The sequence below is a fragment of the Cotesia typhae genome, unplaced genomic scaffold, assembly GCF_013202065.1.
Source record: "Cotesia typhae breed Kobodo isofemale line unplaced genomic scaffold, CoteBio_Ctyphae scaffold_121, whole genome shotgun sequence".
NCBI classification, from domain to species: Eukaryota; Metazoa; Arthropoda; class Insecta; order Hymenoptera; family Braconidae; genus Cotesia; species Cotesia typhae.
The window spans coordinates 4,695,884-4,721,777 of record NW_027423773.1 but is presented as its reverse complement, the minus strand read 5'-3'; the positions used below and the strand labels follow the sequence as shown (position 1 = coordinate 4,721,777).

Below are 25,894 nucleotides of genomic sequence, written 5' to 3'. Positions count from 1 at the left end.
CCTACAGAATTATTATTATTATTATTATTATTATTATTATTATAAAGATGTAATTTTATCAACTTAAGTAATAAACTTGCGTTATCTGGTCACTGTTGTATGACCTTACGACACTGCTTTTGCAGAGAAAGTTTTAGATTCTCATGTACATTTTCATATTAATTTTCTTACAATTTAATTGCAGAAGAAAATTTACATTAACAAGGAATTTATATCAGAAACAAAACAGCAACAACAACATAAACAATAATAAATATAGGTACAATTTCCAAAACGAATGTAGTAATTTTATTGAATGATTTAATATAAAACACAAAATATAAACTATAAAATAAAATTAGTCTAGACCCTACTAATGTCGATCGGGCTTGAGCGATGGGAAGATGAAGAGATGAGATGAAATCATGTAACGCTACTTAACTTTTACTTTAGCCTTAGTGGGTACCGTAATCGTAATTCGTAATTCGTGATGTAGAAAGACTCGTGACTTGTACGTGAGTGGATGGGATTATAGAATGATAGGATGGACGAGACCAAGAAGAGTAAGAATGCTTCCTTTTTCTTTATTTAGACCATTACTTTTACGCTTACCTTGTACTCGTCATTTTTAATCTTTAAAGTTATATGCTATATACTCGGATGTAAGTATGTGCTGTGAAACTAGAGCGTAATACAAGCTAAGACCTCGGACGCTTATATCGCTCGGCATCTCCTAAACTGGTTCATCATACCCACACAATTATTTTACTTTCTACCAATTTTATATTATTTTTTTCTTTAAAATATATCGTAAAATTATTTTACCCTTTAATTCTATGAAATTCTTTTTCACTTATAGTGTTAATTAAAAAAAAATAATCATTAGAAGAAAAAATCGTAATTTTTAAACTTTACATCAGCACTCACTCTTAATTATCTTCTTAAATACTTTTATTCTGTTGTTAATTAAAAAAACCAAGTATTGCTATGTTACCAAATTGAAGAAAAAAAAAAAAAAAAAAAAAAAGGTGTTATAATATTTTTTTCAAGTCGAACAGTAAAAAAAAGTTGGACCTTATATACTGTGGATAAAATTTCTGCAAGCAAAAGAGCGTAGTTTTCAATCATTAGAGTGTTGTGAGTCTTTTTTAAACATAATAAATAAATACTTTCAGTCACCCACTTCGCTGAGCTTGAATTGAAATTTGTTTGTTTTTCAGTACAACAATTTTTTGATTTTCCATCAGCATTTACCGTCAATTATGTTCTTAAGAACTTCTGTAAACGTTTATAATTTTTTATTTACAAAGATAAATGCTCTCAACATTATTAAAACGCCTTACAAGTTGATCTTTCAAACGAAAAATGATTTTTAGTTTTGTATATTGTTATCTCAATGTCATCGGATCCAAAATTCTCTTCAACTTTAAAAATATCCAATTTGTCAATCAATAATACAGTTGTTGCGCTTGATTTACTTAAATGATATCATTAAAGGAACGATTTGTAATGAAAAGTTATTTTTTCAATGAACAAAACATCGAAAAAATATGTTAACTTGAGATTACATATTAAAAAGATTAACTGAGAAACTATGAATTTTATGTGATAAATTAGATACGATTATAAAAAGTGAGTTAGTTTGGTTACTTTATTTCTGCCTGATATTTAAAATAAACTTTAACAATTAATTATCATTTATCATTGAATAAGTAAATGTTGATTCGAATAAATCATTAAATTTTTTATTAATATCATAATAAAAATCATAATAAATAAAAGTTATCATTTTGTAACTCAAGAAATGTAAGTTAAAGACGAACGATCGAGGATGTATTATATACGAAAATTTTCGTCTTAAATACGCTGCATCTTTTGATAAAAATTTTTTAATTTGTTCAGTAATTTTTTTAATCAGATACTTAAGCAAAGTTCTCTTTTATCAGTAAAGAGTTTTAATATCAAAATGTTGACCATAAGAGTCATATAATTTATTTTAAAATAAAACTCTTATTTTTAAATTTATTCATAAAAATTAATACTGTGTATTTATCAATAAAAAAAAATATGATTAATTACTAGCATAAATACAAAAAGAGTGTAAACAAATTTTCAAGTACACATTGAAAAAAAAAAAAAAGCAAGTTCTCAGCTTGGTAGCAAGTACAAGTCCACGGAATCTTTATTGCTCTTGTTACTCAATAATTATCGATCGGGAGAGTAATATCCAAGCAAGTACACTCACTGTAACACTACATACATTTACAAATAAATTGAAACGCTAGCCTCTTTCTTTCTCGCCGCATCTACTGTCTCTTTACCCGGATTAAGTAATACATGCAAGATCCAGCATCCAAGTTGCATCGATATCCAGTTACACCAGTTTTAGTTTCTTTTTTCGTAATCCAATGTTAAATCGTCACTTTGCTTCTAATTATCAATATAATTATAAATTATAATCATAATTATAATTAAAACTATAATAAAAATTTCAGTAATTGTCTGTCCTTAACAATTAAAGATTAGTCTCGAGAAATTAGTGATTCGCGGAGAAATTGTACGCTGGAAAAATGAGCCGCAGAAATGAGAGTTAGGCTACTCACTTTCAGATCCCTTCTTTTTGATGTTTTGGAGCTTTCGCGTCCCACCCTATCCGATTTAACATCAGTCTCAACAGTCTCTCCAATACCAAGATACGATGGAAGAATAAACTGTTAACGGGGATATTCGAATTTGCTTCAAACGTTGCTCGGCTCTTTTACAATCAACTGCAGTTTAGTTTGATATTACGCTGTCTGACTATTAGCTGTATACTCTACTTTACTTGTTTTTTATTTTTTTTATTTTTATTCATTTACAATCAGTGTCATTGTTTGTGCTTTAGGTAAATGGCAACGTGTCTGAGGTTTTAAATTGTAATTGATTTTTTTTTGTCAGTTTTGTTTTTTGCCAATATGATTAATAGGTACGTTATTATTTTTTTTTTATAGTTATCATCGATTTGTAAAATTGTGTTTTTCGTTTAACACTTTTTGTTTCGGCAAATTATTATTATTATTATATTGTTAAATTTTTAATTGTAGAATAACACATGAATTTTTTTTGAACGTCCAGATTCTCTGAGAAATGTCAACTTGATGAAATGTTTATAATACTGATGTTTTTCAATTTTTATTTATTTTTTTGATAGGAATAACAATAATGATAATTTGTATATTTTATTTTAAACTTGATTTAATTAATCTTTTTGAAAAAACTTTAATTCACAAATTTCTAAAAAAAAAAAATTTGAAAAAACTTGGACAAAAAAATATTTTAAATCTGATTTCTCGAAAATTTTGGTTTTAACGTTATTATTATCTTTATTATTAATAATATAATTTTTACTGTCGTAAAAAATATAAAAGTTTTTTTCAAATAGGTAAGCATAACTTTAGACTCTTAAAAACATCAATTGTCGGAAATCTGCGAAAAACCGCGGAATTGAAAAAATTGTCATAACAGTGATATTATTCTTACATTTACTATTATTCTTTTTATAACGTTATTTTTGACAAATTTAAATAGTAACGATGTAGTAACTTTTAATAATTTAAATATTTGTTCCATTTCGTATTTGTTAAAAATTTAGACACAATTTTGAAAAAAAAAATTGAGAAAATTATGACTAAAAAAAAATTTGTGGACAATTTAAATTCGACAATCATTATCTCTATTAAATTTTTTTTAAGCTATTTTTAAAATTTAATAATAACAATAATAATAATAATAATGAGGTATTTATGAAATCTATATCACATAACAATATTCGTGTGAAATAAACTTAAGATACTTAATATGCATAATAAAATATAATCCGCATCATTTTTACAAACATCCTTCACTTTAAATTCAAATAAACTATGCAAGTGAAAGCATACAAATAACACACTATAATTTCTCAGAAATCTCTCGTCCCTACACAAATAGTAAATAATACCTTAACAATTGATTTTCACACTCACAACCTTTTTTAGTATATAAATATTACAATTTAAGTATACATATTAGTCAATTCAACAAAATAAATAACATATTTTCGCGCGTATACACTTACATAATATATAACAATTAATTATTAATTATTCGGAGACCTGTGGGAAATGATTATTATTTATAAATTTTAATCCACGCAAGAGATGTCATAGTGATCCAATGATAGACAGATTGACTAAAAAACTTTCTAGATCACTATTTTTGAGTGCTCGATAAAATTGATTTGATTTATTAACGTTTGAAAAAAAAAAAAAAAAAAACGATCCAACGATGTTTTATACAGATTGATCGCGATTATGTTCACACTTTCACTCGTGCCGTGAAACCGCGAAATAATTTTTCAGCCCACAATTTTTTACTATCACAATTCAAAAAATAAAACAAAAAAGTTTTCCTTATTTCAGATTTGTGATGATAAAAATATGTATTGTGGTACTGTCGCTCCTCGCACCGAACAATGGACTGGATCATCAATTGCAAGATAACTATTACAATGAAGAATGCGCGCTAATTTTACACGGGCCAGGACGGTCAAGTTTTTACGACTACACGTACAATCTTCTTCGAGGAGCCTTGTAAGTAATTTAATTTAAAAAATTTTTCTCTTTTATTTATACACTGAAAAAAAAAAAAAAAAAGAAAAAGAAAAATGAACTTGAATCAAGAGAAAAATTTTTAATTATTATCAATTGTGATTTATAAAAATGAAAAATATATTAATAAATCTATTACCAGATAAAGTATTAAAAATGTAGAGTTATCGCCACGAAATTTTGCTTTCAACCGATTTTAGTAAAAGTTGCTTTTTTCGTGCTAATAGGCAGGCTCCTAAATGTTGGGGATGTAAAAATTGACTGAAAACATGAGAAATAAAATTTTTTTCAGAATTCGCCGTTTTGGCTTTGAGAAAAAAAAATTCTTAATTCTGAAAAACGCGTATAAAAACAAAATTTTAAATATATACCCTAGCTCTGCTTTAAAAATTGAACGTTATGAGCTTATTGCTATGAAAATTAAAAAAGATAATAAGAGATGCTTAGAAGGTCGTGATGTTAAAATGAAATGATAAAAAAAGAGCAATTAGGCCATAGTCAATATGGAAAGGTAGATTTTTCAATTTCAGCACATAGTAATAGTTAAAATATTTGATACTACTTTTAAAACGTTCATACAATTTATAAATTTAAGGGAAGTTATAGATTTAATAATGAATACTATAATTTATTTTATAAGCTATAATTCATTCATTGAAAGGAATTTCAAAAAAAAAATTAGCTATTCAGTACTTATTCGAGGATGATGACAATGAAATAATTAGTTTTTATATTTTGGCTGACTTTAGAAGCGGTAGAAGAAACAAAAAAATGTCTAACAAGATAAATTAAAACTAATTACATGAATTTTAAAATTTCATTGCCAGAATTTATTCATTAATTATGGTTTTGAAGTTATTTCGAAAAATTTCATAAGATTTTGATTTTTATGAAATTTATTAAACACTCACAACCTCGGAACTAATGAACCGATTTAGTTCATTTTCGAACTTGACCGAGACGTTATTTATCAGTATAGCTCAACAGAATCAAACATATTATAGCAAATTTTTATGTGAATTCCAATATCTGCAAAGTACACGGAAAAAAAAATTGAAGAAATTTTTACTATTTTATTATCATAATTTTATCAAATAAAATAGTAGCGGTGGACTATACTTCTCATTTAGTAGATTTTACGATCTAATATTGTAAATTTTATCCAACAAACAATACTAGCAAGAGACTTAAACAGTCAAATACTATAGAGCAAATTATACAATATGTGTTTGTGAACTTTACAATTCAACTATTGTAAAAATTGATAGTCGGTTTTTTTAAAAGAAATTTTAGAGAGAGAGAGAGGAAGTTGGACTGATTGGTACCTTTATAGCTCCCGAAATAAGAAATCGAAATTTTCGTCCTATCAAGGAATCGAACCCTGTACCCTTTGCTGACAGCCAGCGACTCTTTCTCTACGCTAACTGAAGTAAACTACTGCCAAAGTTCTTCAACATTTAGATAAACTTGGAGTCTAGCGCTATGCACGGCTATCACTCATACTAATTGAAAAACATTCCAATTTAACTATTTTATTTTTTTTTTGTCTATTTAAAGTCGCGTAAACTACTAAGGTCCTGAGCGACTTACTAGGGGGGAACTTTTTGAGATTGGATCTCGTTTTTAACTTTTTTGGGCTCAGCAGAATAATATACTTAAATATTGAATATTCATTGGTGTACGCCGGACTCGAACCCGGTCCAATGCATTTTGGAAAGCAAGGGCCGGATCCGATAGGCTACTGCGTGCCTCCAATTCAACTATTGTAAAATTTGTTATACTTCTATTGGAAAGATACAGAGGCAGCTATGGAAATCTATCCCTTACTTTTTACTATAGTAATTTCGTATTTTTTCTAATCTTAAATTGAAAAATTTCATGAATAAATAGTAAATTTTCTTTTAAAATATTTGACAATTAATAGTAATGAAAGGATAGTTCAGCTTTACAATAGTTGTGTCGTAAATTTTGGCAGAAATTTTTTTCCATGTACTTTTGCTATAAACATATTTCTAACGAATTTTTCATTAAAAACTTTCAATTTTTGAGGCAAAAAGTCAAAATAAAAATACAATTATTTTTTATGTATAGCTTTTAGAATTTTTTTCTTAAATCCAAAAAAGGCGGGTCAAAATAATTTCTTTTTCCTTTCTTCCCACAGATTTATGAGTTACACATATTTTCAAGTTGAATATGGAAAAAAAATTTTTTTTATACGGATGTATAATTTGAGATACGCCCTTTTGGCATTACTAACGTGATAAATAAGTGACTGATATTGTTATCATGGAAATAATTTCACAGCAAATTTGCTGGGGGCTTGAATTGGCTCGCGGGTGAATTTGAATCAATTAACGTCTTGCGCAGTTGTTTATAAAATGTTAAATAAAAGCAAGAAGAAATAGTTCATACACTTACTGATAATATCTGCCCTATAGCGGGTACATAATAGCTCTATACAGCGTAAATATAATAATAATAATCATATATAAAGATAACGTGAGGTCCATTTGATAACTTCAATCTTTTTTTTAGTCTGTTTTCTTATCTTGTCTAATGTTACTGGTACGGTGAAAGCGTATTAAGTTACCACCCATTGATACAATGTACAATGTATGATATACAACGTAGATCGATATACCTATTCTGCAATTACAATGCTCACTTATAAGTTTTATACTATTTGATTATTTTTAATGATTAAGGTCGAACAGTGGATACCTATTTGAGGACCATGCACGCAGAAAAAAATTTTTTTAAGATAACCTAAGATATATTGTGGTAACAAATTAATTTGTTAACATAGGGATAACAAATCATATGTTAAAATAACAAAATTTAGGTTATAACAAGTTATTGATATGTTATAACAACAAAAAAGTTTTGTTACTATAACAAAATCTTTTAGTTGATTCGACAAAATAATTTAGTTGGTATAACAAATTTTTTTGTTGAAACAGCAAAATTATTCTATTAAAATAACAAAGGGAATTTGTTGGAGTGACAAAGACGTTGAAGTAATAAGAGAATTTGTAAGAATAACAATGAGAATTTCCTGGAATAACAAATACACTACTGGAAAAAATTAAGGGATCAAAAAAAAATTCCAAATTTTTCGGTAGTTTTCAACAGGCCGTAACTTTGAGAGAAATGGTCGTACAGGAAATAAAAAAAAAGGAAATTGTAGCTCCAAGTGTCTAGTTTTTGGATTAGAACTTCAAAATTTTGTAGCCTCCGCGGTTTCTGAGTAATCGTAGAAAAACCAGCAACAAAAAATTCTCAAAATTTTTTTAGTTGTTTTTTTTTGGTCTACGGGCGTGGAAAAAATTTTTTTAGCTTAACCACCATAAGGATCGGATACTTTGTTCATTTAGCTTTAATTTCTTTTTTTAAACACCCTGATACGTCCACTCCTCGCTGAGATATCGGTCTTCAAATGGAAAAGGATCTTTTTGTCTTTGATTATCGATATCTCAGCAACCAATGATCGCATAAAAAGTTAAAGGTGGGTTTCAAGAACTTGAATGAATTCCCCTTAACGACTGTCTATTGTTTTTTCGAAAAAAAATTTTTTCTTTCCGTCACATGAATTTGAAAATGCAACAAAAAAAGGGCTTTTAGTGGTTTTGTGGAAAATCAAGCGCTGGATCGAAAATATTGAGGAAACCACTAATGTTAAGTGTGCCTTTTACAGTTCAATATGTCCACAAAAACCCTACAAAGAATCAAATTAATCCAGCCAGCCGTTTTTTTGTTTCACTTGATCGAATTTTTGAAAAAATTAAAGGATCACGTCTTTTGCTCTGAAAAGCTCATAATTTTTAAAAATGAGAAAAAAAATTGTTCTTTCGAGCTTTTTCCACATTTTTGTTCCAGAAAGTGCTTAAATTGAAAAAAAAAAAAAAATTAAAAAAAAATTTTTTTTTGAAATTTTTTCACTTGAAAAGTTTAAGAAAACAATTACCGCCGGCATTAGCGTTATCCAAAGCGTACCACGTGGAGGTCGCGCGGTCGGATTTACGCTTCTCTCTCTCTCTCTCTCTCTCTCTCTCTCTCTCTCTCTCTCTCTCTCTCTCTCTCTCTCTCTCTCTCTCTCTCTCTCTCTCTCTCTCTCTCTCTCTCTGTGTGTGTGTGTGTGTGTGTGTGTGTGTGTGTGTGTGTGTGTGTGTGTGTGTGTGTGTGTGTGTGTGTGTGTGTGTGTGTGTGTGTGTGTGTGTGTGTGTGTGTGTGTGTGTGTGTGTGTGTGTGTGTGTGTGTGTGTGTGTGTGTGTGTGTGTGTGTGTGTGTGTGTGTGTGTGTGTGTGTGTGTGTGTGTGTGTGTGTGTGTGTGTGTGTGTGTGTGTGTGTGTGTGTGTGTGTGTGTGTGAGGTATTTCAGGAGAATTGAGACCCGGTGGCTCGTCAGTTCCACCGTATTTAATGACTCCAAACTCATTCTCTGAAGGTTTTTGTTGGTTCAATACCGGGTATTACCACCCCTGTTTTCAATAACGGCTCTTAAACGTTCAGCCATGTTTATGCAGACGGTAATTTGAGGCTGCGGAATGGTATTCCAAATGTGCTGAAGCGTGCGCTCCAAAGCAGCTAAGTTCTGCAAATTTGGATACTCTCTGCGCAACCGACGGCCCATTATGTCCCAAACGTGCTCTATGGGGTTGAGATCTGGACTCATTGCTGGGTGTCGCAACAATGTGATGTCATGCCGCTCAAAGAAGCGCCGGGTAATGTTGGCTGTGTGTGGACGTGCATTATCTTGCATCAATATGAACGACCTCAGATGTTGTCGTCTGCGCAGAACAATGGGCCTTAAAATTTGGTCGATGTAACGTCTAGCTGTCAAATTTTCGCGTACAATTACCAAAGGTATTCTCCAATTTCGTGAAACGCCGCCCCACACCATAACTGATCCACCGCCGTAGGCAACGACTGGACGGACAAAGTTCTGGCGAAAACGTTCTCCACGACGGCGCCAAACGAGAGGACGTCGATCGTTGCCATAGATTAAAACGAGACTCATCAGTGAATAAAACATTTGTCCATTCCCTCAAGTTCCAATTTCGATGATCGTAAGCATACGCTAAACGAGCTCGACGATGTCGTGCTGTCAACAGGGGTACACGATTAGGATGTCGTGCGTGTAACCCAGTTTCACGAAGACGGTTGATGATTGTTCGAGAGCAAATGTTTCGCACTTGATGCCGTCGTCGCTGTTGCTGTTGTTGTTGCTGTTGTCTGCGATTGGGGAAGTTTCGAGCGACAATATTCGCATTGACGAAAGGTTGTCGTCGAACTTCTCTAACAATTGTTCGATCATTGCGAGCATTAGTGACTCGATGGCGACCTTGTCCGGGGCGACGATGATATTGATTCGTCTCTTGGTATCTGGTATAAGCTCGAGATACGACAGATTGACTTACACCCATCCGGATAGCAACTGCATGTTGAGTGTAACCTTCGTCGATAAGAGTCACTAACCGAGCGACTTCCACCTCCGATAAATGTCGTCTAACCATGATTAAGAATCAAAAGTCAGAAATTAAAAAAAATTTTTTTTAGCGCAGAGGGATTAGTTTTGAAAAAAACTGTTGAATGAAGTGATTTGCTAAGGATTCACAAAAAGAAAAGAAAAAAAAAACTCCGAATAGCGTATGAAAAAAATCGAAATTCGATTGGGGGTATTAACTTTTTTATTAATTTAATTAAAAGGAGATCAGTAGAATCAAGGAATGCAGCGGTGGAAAGGTGATAAAAATCATTGGGCGATGGTTTTTTGTTTCCTTAACTTGTTAAAAAAAAATTTTCCAAAAAAAATTTTTTTTTCGAAAAAAATTTTTTTTTTTAAAATTTTTTTTTTTTTGAATTTTTTTTGAAAATTTAAGCACTTTTTGGAACGAAAATGTGGAAAAAGCTCGAAAAAACCATTTTTTTTCTCATTTTTAAAAATTATGAGCTTTTCAGAGCAAAAGACGTGATCCTTTAATTTTTTCAAAAATTCGATCAAGTGAAACAAAAAAACGGCTGGCTGGATTAATTTGATTCTTTGTAGGGTTTTTGTGGACATATTGAACTGTAAAAGGCACACTTAACATTAGTGGTTTCCTCAATATTTTCGATCCAGCGCTTGATTTTCCACAAAACCACTAAAAGCCCTTTTTTGTTGCATTTTCAAATTCATGTGACGGAAAGAAAAAATTTTTTTCGAAAAAACAATGGACAGTCGTTAAGGGGAATTCATTCAAGTTCTTGAAACCCACCTTTAACTTTCTGTGCGATCATTGATTGCTGAGATATCGATAATCAAAGACAAAAAGATCCTTTTCCATTTGAAGACCGATATCTCAGCGAGGAGTGGACGTATCAGGGTGTTTAAAAAAGAAATTAAAGCTAAATGAACAAAGTATCCGATCCTTATGGTGGTTAAGCTAAAAAAATTTTTTCCACGCCCGTAGACCAAAAAAAAACAACTAAAAAAATTTTGAGAATTTTTTGTTGCTGGTTTTTCTACGATTACTCAGAAACCGCGGAGGCTACAAAATTTTGAAGTTCTAATCCAAAAACTAGACACTTGGAGCTACAATTTCCTTTTTTTTTATTTCCTGTACGACCATTTCTCTCAAAGTTACGGCCTGTTGAAAACTACCGAAAAATTTGGAATTTTTTTTTGATCCCTTATTTTTTTCCAGTAGTGTATATTTGTTACAGCAAATTTTATTAGAATTTATATATTTAAATATAAATATAAATATAAATATAAATATAAATATAAAATAATATATTTAAAAAGCAACAAATTAGTTTTGTTACAGCAACAAAATCACTTTGCAACAGCGAAAATAGTATATTACACACCTAGTAAAGTAAGAAATGTCTCAGATCACATGTAATTGTTATCCGAGGCGAAGCCGAGGTCAACAAACATGTGATCTGAGACATTTCTTATTTTACTTCCCTAGGTGTGTAATATACTAATTGTTAGATCAACAAATTAATTTTGTGATTTAACAAACTGGTTTGTTAGTACAACTTGAAACATTTTGTTAATGCAACTAATGGATTTGTTGCTATAACTATACTCATTTGTTACCACAACATATTTCTCAGTTCTCACGTCTTTTGTTATTTCAATAGTCGTTTTCATGCGTGTGCGTTTAAAACGATAAGTTAATATTTGATTATTAGTATTTTTACCATAAGCGTTAATTTTTTCTTTTTTTTCATAATAACAAGAATAATTTCTTTGAAAAAGAAAATTTTCAAAATTTTGATTGAAAAAATCTATCGTTTTGTTTAAATAACTGTTTAAATGATACTCACATAGCGCAAATTAAAATATCTTTATCTAGTTACTTCAAAAATGGCAATGATTTCTAAAATATTGATTTTAGGATAAAGTCATTAGAGACCGAAATTGTACTTGAGTAAATTTTTTATCTAAGATGTTTTTATACTATAGCTCAATTCTTAACATTTCCACACATATAGTGAGCTCACATAGTGGAAAATAAAAAATCATTGTCAAATTACCATGATTATGTGGCGATGAATTCGAAAAAATTAATTTTAGAAGACAATCACTAGAGATAAAAATTTTCGGCCAGTTGAAAGTTGAAATTTTAATAATATTATTCAAATTCCATTTTACCAATTTAAACACAAAAATTTTTAATTTCTCGTCTCACAAAATTGCAAATTGAGCTTTTAAAAGAAAAAATTACACCAGTTTTACCGATAAAATGGTATAAATTTATGTAGTAATTAGATTACACTTAACGGGATAGTAACTGTAATATGTGGTAAATAATTCTCAACGATAGTTTAATTAAATAAAATAAAATAAAAATCATACATTTTTTGTAATAACACAATCTATGAAACGATTTAACAAAAAATTTCATCTGATTTATATTTTATTCATAAGGAAAAACGATTATTGGTATCGATAAAAATGTTCGCATAAATAGAAAGTTGATATTTCGAATTGTGATTAAAGATTTGTATGCTTTAAATATTTTTATTATATAAATTGTATTAATTATGATTAAATTTTGATGGAAGTAATAATTTCAAAAATATGACATAAACTGTATAATGATGGGAATTTAAAGTTTCACAATTACTTTCTTAATATCTCGAGCAGTAAAGAATAATAATTACAAAAATATATAGTACATAACATATAATAAATAATAACATAAATGTTGAGATTTGTACATCCGTGTTTATTGTTCTAATTCTCATGGTATTAATAAAATATAAACCGCTAAATAAAAGAGCTATCCGGATGCATTTATTGATTCACTCGAGATAAGTGCGGGTTTTGTTTTTTATTTTATTATTGATTCAACGGCCTTTCTAGATCTCTCCGCCTACAAACTATCTTTTTAATAAGCTAAAGAAATTTTTTTTATACCTCCAAGGTTTAGATACGTAATAACAGTGATGGTTAATTTTCAGGACACCTTCGGCGGGCTCGTACACTTGTATTACTTACGAGGCGGTTAATCGCGCCTACTATAACGCTCGTCAGCGAATTAGTAAGTAATAAGTTATAATTATAATAATAATTAACCATAAGAATTTGATGTGTAAATTATAAATTTCTAAGATGTCGCCCAACCAAGTGACGAAAAATGGCGACCGGAAGATTTGGCAACTGTCGGAGAACTACTTCTTGATATTTCTTCATCCCTGGCACAAACGTAAGTCCATATTTGTTAATTATTAGTTAGATATTTAATACATTTTATTAGCTATTAATGAATATAATTTTCTTAGAAAAATATTTCATTAATAGTTAGAAAATATTACATTTGATAAATGATCAAATGGTTTTCATCAAATAAAATAATTTATTATAAAATAATTAGTACTAAATTTAATAATTTAAAACAAAAAATAAAATAAACTAAATTTAAATTTTAGTTCAAAAGTTTCCACTAGGTGGCTACAGTTCTCGTAGTGAGAATTCTGAAATTTGGGTATTTAAGTTTGCTAAAAAATTTTCAGAAGTTCAGGGTTAGAATCCCAGAGTAATTTTTTTTTTACATACATTGATGGAATGATTCTTTTATTATTAATCAATTTTGTCAGTAAATAAATTTTTAAATCATTTAATAAATATTTGTTAACTGTCAATAAATATACTTTTCTTCTGTAAAAAACTGTTTAGTTGTATTAATAAATATCAAAATTGGTTTCGAATAAATTAATTATTAACAATTAGAAAATTATTTTATCAATGTGATTATTAATTATTGATTACTAAATTTTATTAATATAAATATTTCTAAAGATACGGGCTTACAAAGGACCAAATTGAAAACGAATTACCGCTAATAGACACCTCAAAGACACTTATCCAAGAAGTATGTCCAGCATTTCTCTCCAACGTGGAGTGTCGAGCGGGTAAATACCGTCGTTTTGACGGCCTCTGTACTAACATCGATCACCCGAATTGGGGCGCAGCCCTTACCCCCTTCAATAGGTAATTAACGAAATCCATCAAAATTTTATTTAATAACTTGGCCTAAATTCGGTGTAACTTTCACTGGCCTGAATTAGAATCATAGTTCCTAAGATTGCAAAATCTTCCTGCCAAAATTTCATTATTTTTTAGATTAATGCCTCCGGCGTTCTCTGACGGCATCAATTCGCCGCGGATATCTTCGACTGGAAGAGATTTGCCTCTGTCTCGCGTAGTTTCAAGGACAATTCATCCTGATCAAGGATATCACGACCACGCAGGCACTGTCATGGTGATTGCATGGGGACAGTTCATGGACCACGATTACACCCTCACAGCGACTCCGTTGGGTAAAATCAATATTTCGATAATTTTCGCACGCTTTGTAACGAGAAACGGTTAAGGCAGTGCTCTACTCTCACCTTACTAAAATCAAGCAACTTCCTGAAGTAAAAATGTCTCTATTTTTTTTATTCATAATGCACTTATAGGATAATTTGAATTTATAGTTAAAGTACAATTAGTTAAACTGTTCATTTAATACGAATAACTCAGTAATACAATTTATTTTATTTTTTTTTTTTTTAATTGAAGAAGCTTTATGAGGCGTGCACTTTTGGATTTTCCAAATTTTTTATTTCTTCTTTTATAATTTATTTTTAAAAATTTGCAATTAGATCCTCTGAATCGAAACGATCCTGAAGAATGTTGTGACCGTCCTCCTCACTTGAAGAACCCGTACTGCTTTGAGATCGAAGTCCCAGAAGACGATTACTTCTACAGGTTGTTCAACATCCGCTGCCATAACTTTGTTCGCGCGTTTCCTGCAGTGAGACCAGGCTGTCGTTTGGGGTCCAGAATTCCTTTCAATCTTCTGACAGGCGTCTTAGATGGAAACACTGTATATGGAATCAATGAACAGTTTGCTCGGTTTGTTAATTTTCTAATATAGTTAATTATACGCACTTAGAAGGCGAAAAAAAGGATTTTTTTCCCCTTCGGGCGTAAAGCGTCAACTTTAGCCCCGCTGCGCTAAACGAAGTTTCCGCTTTACGCCTTCGTCGGGGAAAAAAATAGTATACACTCCTCGGGAAGTAAATAAGAAAGCCTCAGATCACATGTTTGTTGACCTCGGCTTCGCCTCGGCCAACAATTGCATGTGCTTTGAGACATTTCTTACTTTTCTTCCCTAGGGGTGTAATATACTGTTTAATCATTTTTTTAAAAGAGATTTTTTAATTGATTAATATAAAAATTTATATACGGATGAGAGTGACTTTAAACTTTAATTATAACTTTTTTTTTTTTTTTTTTGGCAACAATGATTTTTCTGGCTCTTGTCGACGATCTTCGGAGCGTTTTCTAAAAAAGGTGTCTTGTGGTCAAAGTCATTTGGAATCACCAAATTAAAAACTAACGAAGTGTAAATTTTGTTTTTATTAAAAAATTAATACCAAATTATAAAATCTCAAAAATCTGGGTTAAATACTGAATATACAAAACAATCCTAAAAAACCTTTCTTGTCGGAAATTTTCTTTTCTATAAAAATGGCCCTTTCAGTTTACCTCAAACTGATGTCTTCAGTTTCTATCAACGAAACTCAAAAATCTAAAGGAATAATCAAAATATCTCATTTTAATAAAATTACAAGTTGAAATAAAAAATATTGATTTTCATGAAAAATATAGCCTTCGAATTTTTATAAAAATATATAATTTTTATCAAAATCAGTCATTTTTGGATAAATTACCGAAAAATATAGTTAAGAATAATAGTTTAAAAAATAAAGGCAAGTTTCAATTAGTCTTCACACATATTCATATAACTTTGGAAATTCTTACTTGATTGACATTAAAATTTTCTATGTATATACTTAAATATATCTATATTAAAAAAATAAGAAAAATTTCAAGTTCTTATTTATAATTTTGACTTTTGATCCAGTAAATTACGGTCAGGCTACGCCGGGCTGCTGAGAATGAATCCAGTATTCGCGGAGTACGGGTTGAAAGATCTTTTGCCGCTGAAACTGGACATTCCCGACGAAGGTTGTACAAGACCAAACGCCTCGATGTATTGTTTCGACGCAGGTAAATATCAATCTTAATATTGTAATACACGTGTTGTGTTGCGCGTAAGACGCGTGACTTAGATATTGCGTGAATAGTTGATACATCGTTGTTATGAGAGAGTTTAATTCGCCCGCGGTTATTTAAAAACAGGGTTAACGTAGTTTCTAGTCTTTAGTCTTTATGTTTTTATGTACCACGTAGCATATCCCATGTAACACTCGCTACTTCGTAGCGTGTAGTGTGATCGTGATTATTTATCGCTTTCATTATGCAATCCGCCGGTCGACAGCATTCTTACCCTTGTACGTACTTTTTTTTTTTTTTGGCTTACCGGTTTCCAATTAAGAAACTAGCGGTTAAATAATTGATTCCTAAGTAAACAGACAAAGTTAGTTTGGATTAAGATTTAAATAGAGACCAAGATGTATTATTATTTTACTGATATTGAGTGATAGTTAGAGATAATAACATAATTGGACCATATTTACACTGATAGAATAATTTACTAACTGTTTATCAAAATTTATTTATTTGGAAACAATTTATCCATTTTTAAATATAATTGAATATTTTTTTAATTATTAATAAATATTTTTTCTGAAAAAAGCACATTTTTTGACAACAAATATTAAATAAATGATGTATTAATTGTTAACTAATGATTTATTAAACCACTAAATGTTAGAAAATCATTAGTTAAAAGTTAATAAAGCTTCTTAAATATTAACAATTCCTTAGCAGAGACTTTTTGATCCAATTCATTTTACTTCTCACTTTAAATTGTTAATTTTATTTTCTGTCACACTAATAATATAATTTATTAGTGTGAAAATATTGATTTACAGTTAACATATTTTTTTGAAGTCAATATGTGTTGTGAACAGCAAGGTATAAAGATCTACAATAAACAAATAACGTCGAAACCTTCTATAATGAAAATATAAGAAATACAAATCATATTTTCCCTGAAAAAAAAATTTTTAACTTATTAATTTCGCCATTGTTTTATTATTCAGTTTAATTTTGATGTTTTTTTATTCATAATTAATTAATGGTTTTGATCTAATGAAATTGTCTATTGAAGGACTGGGGTTATAAAAATTCCCGAAGTTTAATTTTATTACTTACTTTTTATCCAAGAATCTAAACCAATATTTATTAACAATTAACAAATATTTACATATGTTTATTAACCACAAATACTCATTACTAGTTAATAAATTGTGTCTTACAAACGATTTATTAACAGTTAATAAAGTCTATTAAATATGAAAAAAAATTTCTTATTAATATAATTTACCGTTTAACATTCAACAGGTGAAATCCGTGTTAACGAGCAGTTGGTATTGACATGCATGCACACACTGATGGCAAGAGAGCATAATAGAGTTGCCAAAGCCCTCGGACTGGTTAATCCGCATTGGGACGATGAAACGCTCTTCCAAGAAGCCAGGCGTATTGTTATTGCCGAAATTCAGCATATTACGTACAACGAATTTCTGCCCATGATCCTCGGGTTGGATATCATGGAGAAATTCGGGCTTGTTTTGGAAAAATACAATTACTGGGATGGCTATGACTCCAGTGTCAATCCCAGTGTTATTGACGCTTTCGCGGCTGCTGCTTTTAGATTTGGACATTCTTTACTGCCGACTGCTGTTGAAAGATGGAGCAAAGCTCATAAATTTATTGGTAGTTATTATTATTAATAATTCTACTAGAAAAAATATAATACTTAATGATCATGCTTTTTTTACAGCGTCAAAACGATTGTCGGATTTGATAAGAAGACCATGGGATTTGTACCGAGCTGGTGTTATTGATGAGTATTTCATGGGATTGATGAATCAAGTCGCTCAAGCCATGGATGATTCAATAACTTCTGAAGTAAAATTCTAAAATAAAATAATTTTATTAACAACAATTTTTTTAATCATTCAAATTTATAATTTTGTGAGAAGAAAAATTTTTTTAATTTTGATTAAAAAAATATTAGTTCAACATAATTTTAATTCCATTAGTATTATCGCTAGTATTATTATTAAATACTTTATATTCTTAGTTTTATTGGCTGTCCAGTCTAATACAAAAATTTTTTCCCTAATTTTTCGTAATATTGCTAACCTGTATTTCCCTCCAGGCATAAACAATTTATCCTCAATTCATATCTAAATTCGTCATGAAAGATAAATTTGACTGAATAAATAATTCGGACAGCCCAGACCAGGGGGGGGGTAGTTATTCTTTAATTATTACGAAAAATTAAAGAAAAAATTGTTGTATTAGACTGGACAGCCAATAAAACTAAGAATATAAAGTATTATAAAACCAGTTTTTAGAGAAAATAAATATTAAAAATTATTATTAAATATTTAGATGGTTTATAGAGAATTTAATCGAAAAATTTTTGTAAAAATTCAACTGCTTCGAAATTTTTAAACTAATAATAATCATCATAATGATAATAGTAATATTCAATTTTAGTAATCAATTTCAAAAAAATTTTTTTTGAAAATTCTTAAACAAAAATTCGATTGAAAACATTCTTGTAAAATTTCAATTTCTCAAAAACTTTTCAAACTAATAATAATAATAATAACAATTATTATGATAAAATTCAAACTTTTTGAAAAAATAAAAATTTCATTATTGTTATTATTTGAAAGTTTAAAATTTTAATGATAATAATTATAATAATAAAGAAAGTTAATAAAATAATCAATTAATAAAAATAATTTTCCAGGTAACGAACCATTTATTCAAAAAAGTTGGAGCTAAATTTGGAATGGATTTAGTGTCATTCAACATGCAGCGTGGGCGAGAACTCGGTATACCCAGTTACATGGAATTTAGAAAATTATGCGGACTACCTGTGGCGCATACATTCGATGAATTGCTTGGTATAATGCCAAATGATACTGTATTGCGTTATAGCTCTATTTTCCAGTGGGTGTTTTTCAGATAAATCATAACTGATCTTAACTGACTTAACATTACTATTACACCAATGATTCTTTTATTTTTATTTTTTAGAACTCCAGCGGACATTGATCTTTGGTCAGGAGGTGTCTCGGAGCGACCGCTACCTGGGGCCATGTTGGGACCCACGTTGTCGTGTATTATTGCTACACAATTCGGCAATTCGAGGCGGGGTGATAGATTTTGGTACGAGTTGCCTAACCAGCCGTCCTCATTTACGCTCGGTAATTATTTTATTTAACATTCTTTATTAAGTATTTTTTCTTTTTCTTCTATAATGATAAGAAATTGATCTTTAATTGATTTTTAGATCAATTAAACGAGTTACGTAAGACAAGACTCGCTAGACTTATTTGCGATAATACCGATCTAGTCGATACAATACAACTGTATCCAATGGTTCTTGCTGATCATGAAGTGTAGGTCATCAAACTTAATTATAAAAATATAAATTTATTATTTACTCTGATAGAAAAATTTTTTAATATTTAGTAAGGATTTTTAACTGTGAAGAAGTTATTTTTTAACATTAAACAATTTAATTAATATTTATCAAGAGTTAATAAGTTCTTCTATCAGTCTGTTAAGAAATAGATTTAATAATGTAAATAATAAAAAGTAAAATAAACTGGATCAAATATTTTGTTAAAAAACTAATCACTATGTGACTACTATTCTCATAGTTAAAATTCTAAAATTTTGGTATTTAAGTTTACTGAAAAAATTTCGAAGGTCCAGGGTTGGAATTTTAGACAAAGTCATTTTTTTTATATGCATTGATAGAGGAATTTGTTATTTTTTAATAAGCTTTATTGGTATAATATATTTAATAGTTTCAAAGTATTTCGAAGTATTTCGTAATTTATTCGTAGTCACACGACAAAAAATTGCAGGAAATATTACAATTGTCGCATCGTAATCTAGGACTAGACTTTCATTACGGTCACTTTGATAATTTTACATTTAAAAATTTACGATGTTACATTGTAAAAATGTTTATAAAAATCGTAAGCATATACGAATTTTTGTATAAAAAATCGGTAGTCTGCTTTGAGAACGGAACTTGGCGCCAGACTCTATCGAGTCTGTTGATCCGAATAATTGTAATAAGTTACAGAATTTCCTTAGCAGTGAAAATAATTAGAGTATCATATCTCTAGTATGAAAATTTTGATACTATTTGTTCATAAATGATATTCACATCTTACTATACCGCTAAAAAGAAATATTCATTTCAAAAAAATTAATCAAATAAGAAAGAATGATTGCTAATTATCAATAAATGTACTTTTCTTAAAAAAAAAAATTTGAAAAACGGTTGACCCTGAAGTCCCTGAAGCTCTTCGAGCTCAAAAATCTGATAGTAGTTTTATAGAACCCGTGAAAAAATATTCTGATCTTTATTCGGAAATTGGCCATATCAGACTTGATATGGCCTGATCAAGGCAGATATGGCCATATCAAAATGTAGACAATCCTGAAACATAAATAAAAATTAACATTTTTGATTTTATTTTGTTGTTTAGAAAATATGAACGGCACTAATGCGTAGTTTACAGAAATTTTATTTTAGTTGTTTGTACAACTTTATTCAAAAAGAGGTACACTCTGTAATAGAGTAAAAATTCAAAAATATAAATTTCTCAATTAAATAAATTTTTGTGAAAAAATTGAACAGTACAAAATTAATTTAAGAGGTTTTAGAGCAACTTCAAAAATTTTTTTTAAATTTATACATTTTACCATTTTTATAATTTATACCTTAAATCTGCCATAAAATATATTAATTAAAAAAATAAAAAATGTAAATATGCCGATTATAAGGCTTAATGAACCTAGTGACCGTATAACAAAATTATTACTCGGCTTTATTTGATACTATTAAGTCAAATTTGGCCTGATAAAATCATATCAGAACAAGTCAAACATTATAAACGGGCATATCAAATTATGTCAGGCCATATCAAGCCATATCAGAATATATCAACAAATTATATATAGATATATCAAATTATATCAGGCCTGATCAAGTCATATCAAGCTATATCAGGCCTGATATGGCCAATTTTCATATCAGGTCATATCAGGACCAATCAAAAATTATACATGGAGATATCAGATCAAATCAGGCCTGATATGATTATATAAAAAATTTTGATATGGCCATATCAGAACATATTAAGTCTGATCAGAATATTTTTTCACGGGAACACTATTTTTTAAATTTTCAAACCGCAATAACTTTTCCACGCGGTTGGTAGCGATTTTCACGCGATTAGTAGCATTCGACGCAGTTTTTTTAGTGCCATAACGAATCTTTGAGTTTGTATTGATCAAACTAGTAATTTCGGAGTAACTCCGAAAAAACGATTTTTTCGGTTTTCTTTTGTTCACGATATCTCTCGAAAGAATCGACCGATTTTGACCGGCTTGGCAGCAATCGACGTGATTTTTTTATGTTAAAAGCTTATTAATTTTTAAAATTGATCGGTAGAGCCGTTTAAAAGTTACTCCAAAAAATGTCGGAGTTATGATAAAAAAACACTTGTTTCCAAATATTTCGTCGACGATATCTCTCGAACCAATCAACCGATTTTTATCTTCTTGGCGGCAATCGACACAGTTCTTTGAGTTTTAAGAATTATTCTCTTTCATCAAAAACGATCTGATAAGAAATGTCGAAATTATGTAAAAAAAAAAAAACACTTTTTTCGATTTTTTTTCGTTCACGATATCTCTTGAACGAATCAACCGATTTTGACCGGATTAACGGCAATCGACGTGGTTTTTCAAGGTTAAAAGCTGATAAAGTTTTGTAGTTGATCGATATAGCCGTTTAAAAGTTATATCAAAAAACCACCTTCAAAAAAATTTTTAACTTCCCGCTAAGAAAATTAAAAATTTTCAAAAATCGGGAAGTTATTGGTTTCACCCCGTTTTTCGAAAATCGAGTTCTCATCAGATCTTGACGTTTTGAGGTCCTAAGAAGCTTCCCTGACTATTCCCGCGATGATGTCCGTGTCCGTGTCCGCGCGCGCGCGCGTGTGTGTGTGTGTGTGTGTGTGTGTGTGTGACCCTTTTATAACTTTTGAACGGCTTGACCGATTTCATCGCGGTTGGTGCCATTCGAAGGGGCTTAACCAAACTTAGATTTCCTGAAAATTTGAACCGATTCGGACCAGTAGATTTTGAGAAATTGTAAAAAAACTATAAAAAAAATTTTTTGAAGCGTGGTTTTTTTGGAATAACTTTTAAACGGCTCTACCGATAAATTCCAAAAACTAATCAGCTCTTAACATCAAAAAACCACGTCGATTGCCGCCAGTCCGGTCAAAATCGGTTGATTCGTTCGTGAGTTATCGTGAACGAAAGAAAACCGAAAAAGGTTTTTTTTCGGGGTTACTCTGAAATTTTCGGTTCGATCAATTAAAACCTGAAAATAACTTATGAGGATGATGAAACTGCGTCGAATGCCGCCATCCGCGTGGAAATCGGTGGATCCATTCAAAAGTTATCACGATTTGAAAATTCCAAAAATATTGATTTAATAAACTCCTATCAAATTTTTGAGCTCGGAGAGCTCAAAACTACACGAAAATTAGATTTTTGAGCTGGAAGAGCTCAAAAACATAATAAGTGCAATATCGAGCGCTTAATTACGAAAGTAGCGGGAAGTTGCAGGGATGGCCGTCAGGGTCAACCGTTTTCCTAATTTTTTTTCTTAGTTTTTTTGAAATTTCTCAAAATCTATCGATTCGAATCGGTTCAAATTCCCAGGAAATCTAAGTTTGAGAGAACTTTTTAGAACGTGGTTTAGTAGGTTCCGATCGATTTAGTCGTTCAAACGTTATGAACGGTTCACATACTTACTCACACACACATACACAGTGACAACATCGCGGGGGTAGTTAGGGAAGCTTCCTGTGATCTTAAAACGTCGAGATCTGATTAAAACTCGATTTTTATAAAACAGGATAAAACCTGTAACTTCCCGATTTTTTAAAATCTTCGATTTTCTTAGTGGGAAGTTAAAAATACTCATTAATATATAATAAAAATATATTTAGTTATACCTAATAAATGAACAAATTGCTTCCAAATAAAATAATTTATCAACAGTTAATAAGTTTTTCTATCAGTGTATAATTTTATAATTTTAATTTTACGATTTTAATTGATGGTAAATTTTTCTGTAGAAACCCTCGAATTCCCTGTAAGAGTGGTGTCTTATCAGGTATCGATTTCAGCAAATGGACTGAGTTCCCAACAAGTCACACGAGTCAATACGTGAGTAGCTTTGCAGAATTCAATCAGTGGGCAAAGTAAACCTATAGAACACGTAAAAATAAATTTAAAAAATGTATAAAAGTACGCACCAGCAGAGCAGTAAAGTAAGCTTCCAGAAGTATCTATAAATAAAAAAAAATTCTTAATGTGTCATAAGTACATTTAAATTTAATTTAATAGTATAATGATACTATGATGTCAGAGATTAATTACCGATTACGTATTTTCCACAAGATTTATTACAATAACAAAAAGTAATTCTCAGTAGCAATTAAGCTATTATTTTGTGACGTTGAGATATTTTTTAAGTATATTATTACTCACTAACTACACAGAAAAAAAAATAAATCGCTTAACAAATATATTGTTGGCTCAAGAAAAATTTTAGGAAACTGACGAATATCTTGATTCAAGAAAATTATTTTCATTAAAAAATTACAAATAATTCAATAAAGTTAAATTATTTTTCAGGAAATATTTATTTAAACATAAAATATTTCGCACTAACGAAATAAAATCTCTTGAAACAAGAGGTATATTTAACTTACTCCAAAAGAATACAATTTAACTCTCAAAGATGATGTTTTTGGCTTTAAAAAATCTGACAGCAACGCTGCCTTTAAATCCCAAGCAAAATCACATATTACTAATATTGCAACAGATTAAAATCGAGTACTTGATCGTATGATTCGCGAAGTGGTATCACTCTTTTACCATAGCAAATACCGATCGGAGTTCGAGTCCGATCTCGAGTTAAATTTATATTATTTTTAATTAAGAAAAAAATAAATATTCTCAACCTAACAAAATTTGTATTATTGAGATAACTAGTTACTTCTTTGGCTCAGATAATTATTTGTTAAATTTTCAAGTTCTGTACTTTTTAATGAAAATCAAATTAAACTTTTTGTTCTGTGTGAAGGTAAATTATTAGATGTTAATTAGACTTTTTAATTTGTATGAACCCATTGTAAATATACTACTAACATCTGTACCTAGAAAAGTTTTTTGGTAATATGCATTTTTATATTTTGTGTAAATAAATAATAAAGATTTTTATGCTTTGTAGATCCAGCTTTTTTATCTTCACATAATTATTTTTTATGCTTTAATGGTCAAAAAATTTTCTCAGGAAAATTTACCAGGATTGAATCAGAAGAATTTGATTAAGAATTATATTTTTGACGGGAAAAATCGAAGAAAAAGATCTTCGAATATTGATAATAAAAAATTGTACACGAGAGTGTTCAAAGATTGCAATAAATCAGAAGCTTCTAAACTCGTTAATTCACACCCACAATTGAAATACGACTGGATTATTGTATCTGATTACCGAAATAATGATAATGATGGCAAAAAATTGACCAGTGAGACAAAAGCCGGCTCAGTTTTATTGAGAAATAAAAATTATATAAATATCCTCGAGCTACAGGCAGATAAAAACAGAAACTATTCTAAAAATAACTCTGAATTAAATAATGATAATAATAATAATAAAATCGTGATACCATATGTCGAGGTACAAGATTATGAAAAAGGTGAGGAAAGTTTGGGCGAAGTCAGAAAAAAATTAACCAAGGAGAATCATAAAAGTGCGAGTACTCGCGGAGATATTGACAATGATGCCGTTGACCCTGGTACACCTTCAAATGAACAACAAGAGAAGGGAGCTGATGTTGGTGATGATAGTGAAAGTAAAAATCCAGATAACACGTCCGAGGATATTGACCGCAAAACGCGCGGTGACGGTGACAGTGACAGATATAAAAATCATGATGAAAATGAGTCTGATGACGATGATGGTGATGGTGATGATGATGACGATTTCAAGTTCTTTGATACAACCGGTTTCGACTTTGGAAAAATCAAAGAGCCTTTTGACTTCGATAAATTTTTAAGAGACGTCTTTGATGACGATCGAGATGACGACAGCGGAGAAGAAACTAGAAAAAATGAATCTATGGAATCAATTTTTGATAATACATCAGCGTGAATGGAAAAATTTATTAGTAATTGTTGTTTGTTGACAAATTTTTATATTTTTTGTAAACTTTAAGGGATTATATACTCTTGTAATGGAAAAAAAATCAACTTTTCAAAGTTCTACACATATTTATAAATTTAATGCCTGTTTTTCAAAAGCAGTGAGCAAAATTTTTTAAAAATGAACAAACAAACCAATCATTCTTAAATTTTTAGACTAATTTATTAGTTGTTTTTTCCTTAATTGATCCAAGGATCAATAATTCCGATGAATGTTTTTTTATTGTAATAACGTATTTAAGGCTGAAATTCTTATCCAAAGAAGACCATTTTTTGTCTGAACGTCATTTTAATTCAAGGAGACATTTCGATCATTTCTCCGATTAATCATTAGATTGTATCTTATAATTGTTTTTAATTTTGAAATTTCGATTACTCGAACTAAAGATATCACATTAAGTTCAAATTCTGATTGAAAAATGAGAAATACGGAGAAACTGATG

General features: G+C 29.9%; 2 protein-coding genes across 2 annotated transcripts in view; one reads left to right on the top strand and one right to left on the bottom strand.

The window, feature by feature from the left end:
• The window catches only part of LOC141533543 (uncharacterized), a 233,272-nt gene that overhangs the window by 50,307 nt on the left and 157,071 nt on the right, over positions 1-25,894 (bottom strand). The gene's annotated exons all lie outside the window — the stretch shown is intronic.
• Cysu (peroxidase homolog) lies at positions 534-24,460 on the top strand. The gene is made up of 14 exons (XM_074252463.1): positions 534-542; positions 4,419-4,589; positions 13,061-13,140; positions 13,212-13,305; positions 13,899-14,090; positions 14,223-14,419; positions 14,747-14,999; positions 16,015-16,160; positions 17,460-17,834; positions 17,902-18,029; positions 18,886-19,088; positions 19,176-19,345; positions 19,432-19,540; positions 23,318-24,460. Exons 2-14 carry the CDS (start codon positions 4,426-4,428, stop codon positions 23,445-23,447), a joined length of 2,241 nt encoding a protein of 746 aa, XP_074108564.1. The 5' UTR covers positions 534-542; positions 4,419-4,425; the 3' UTR covers positions 23,448-24,460.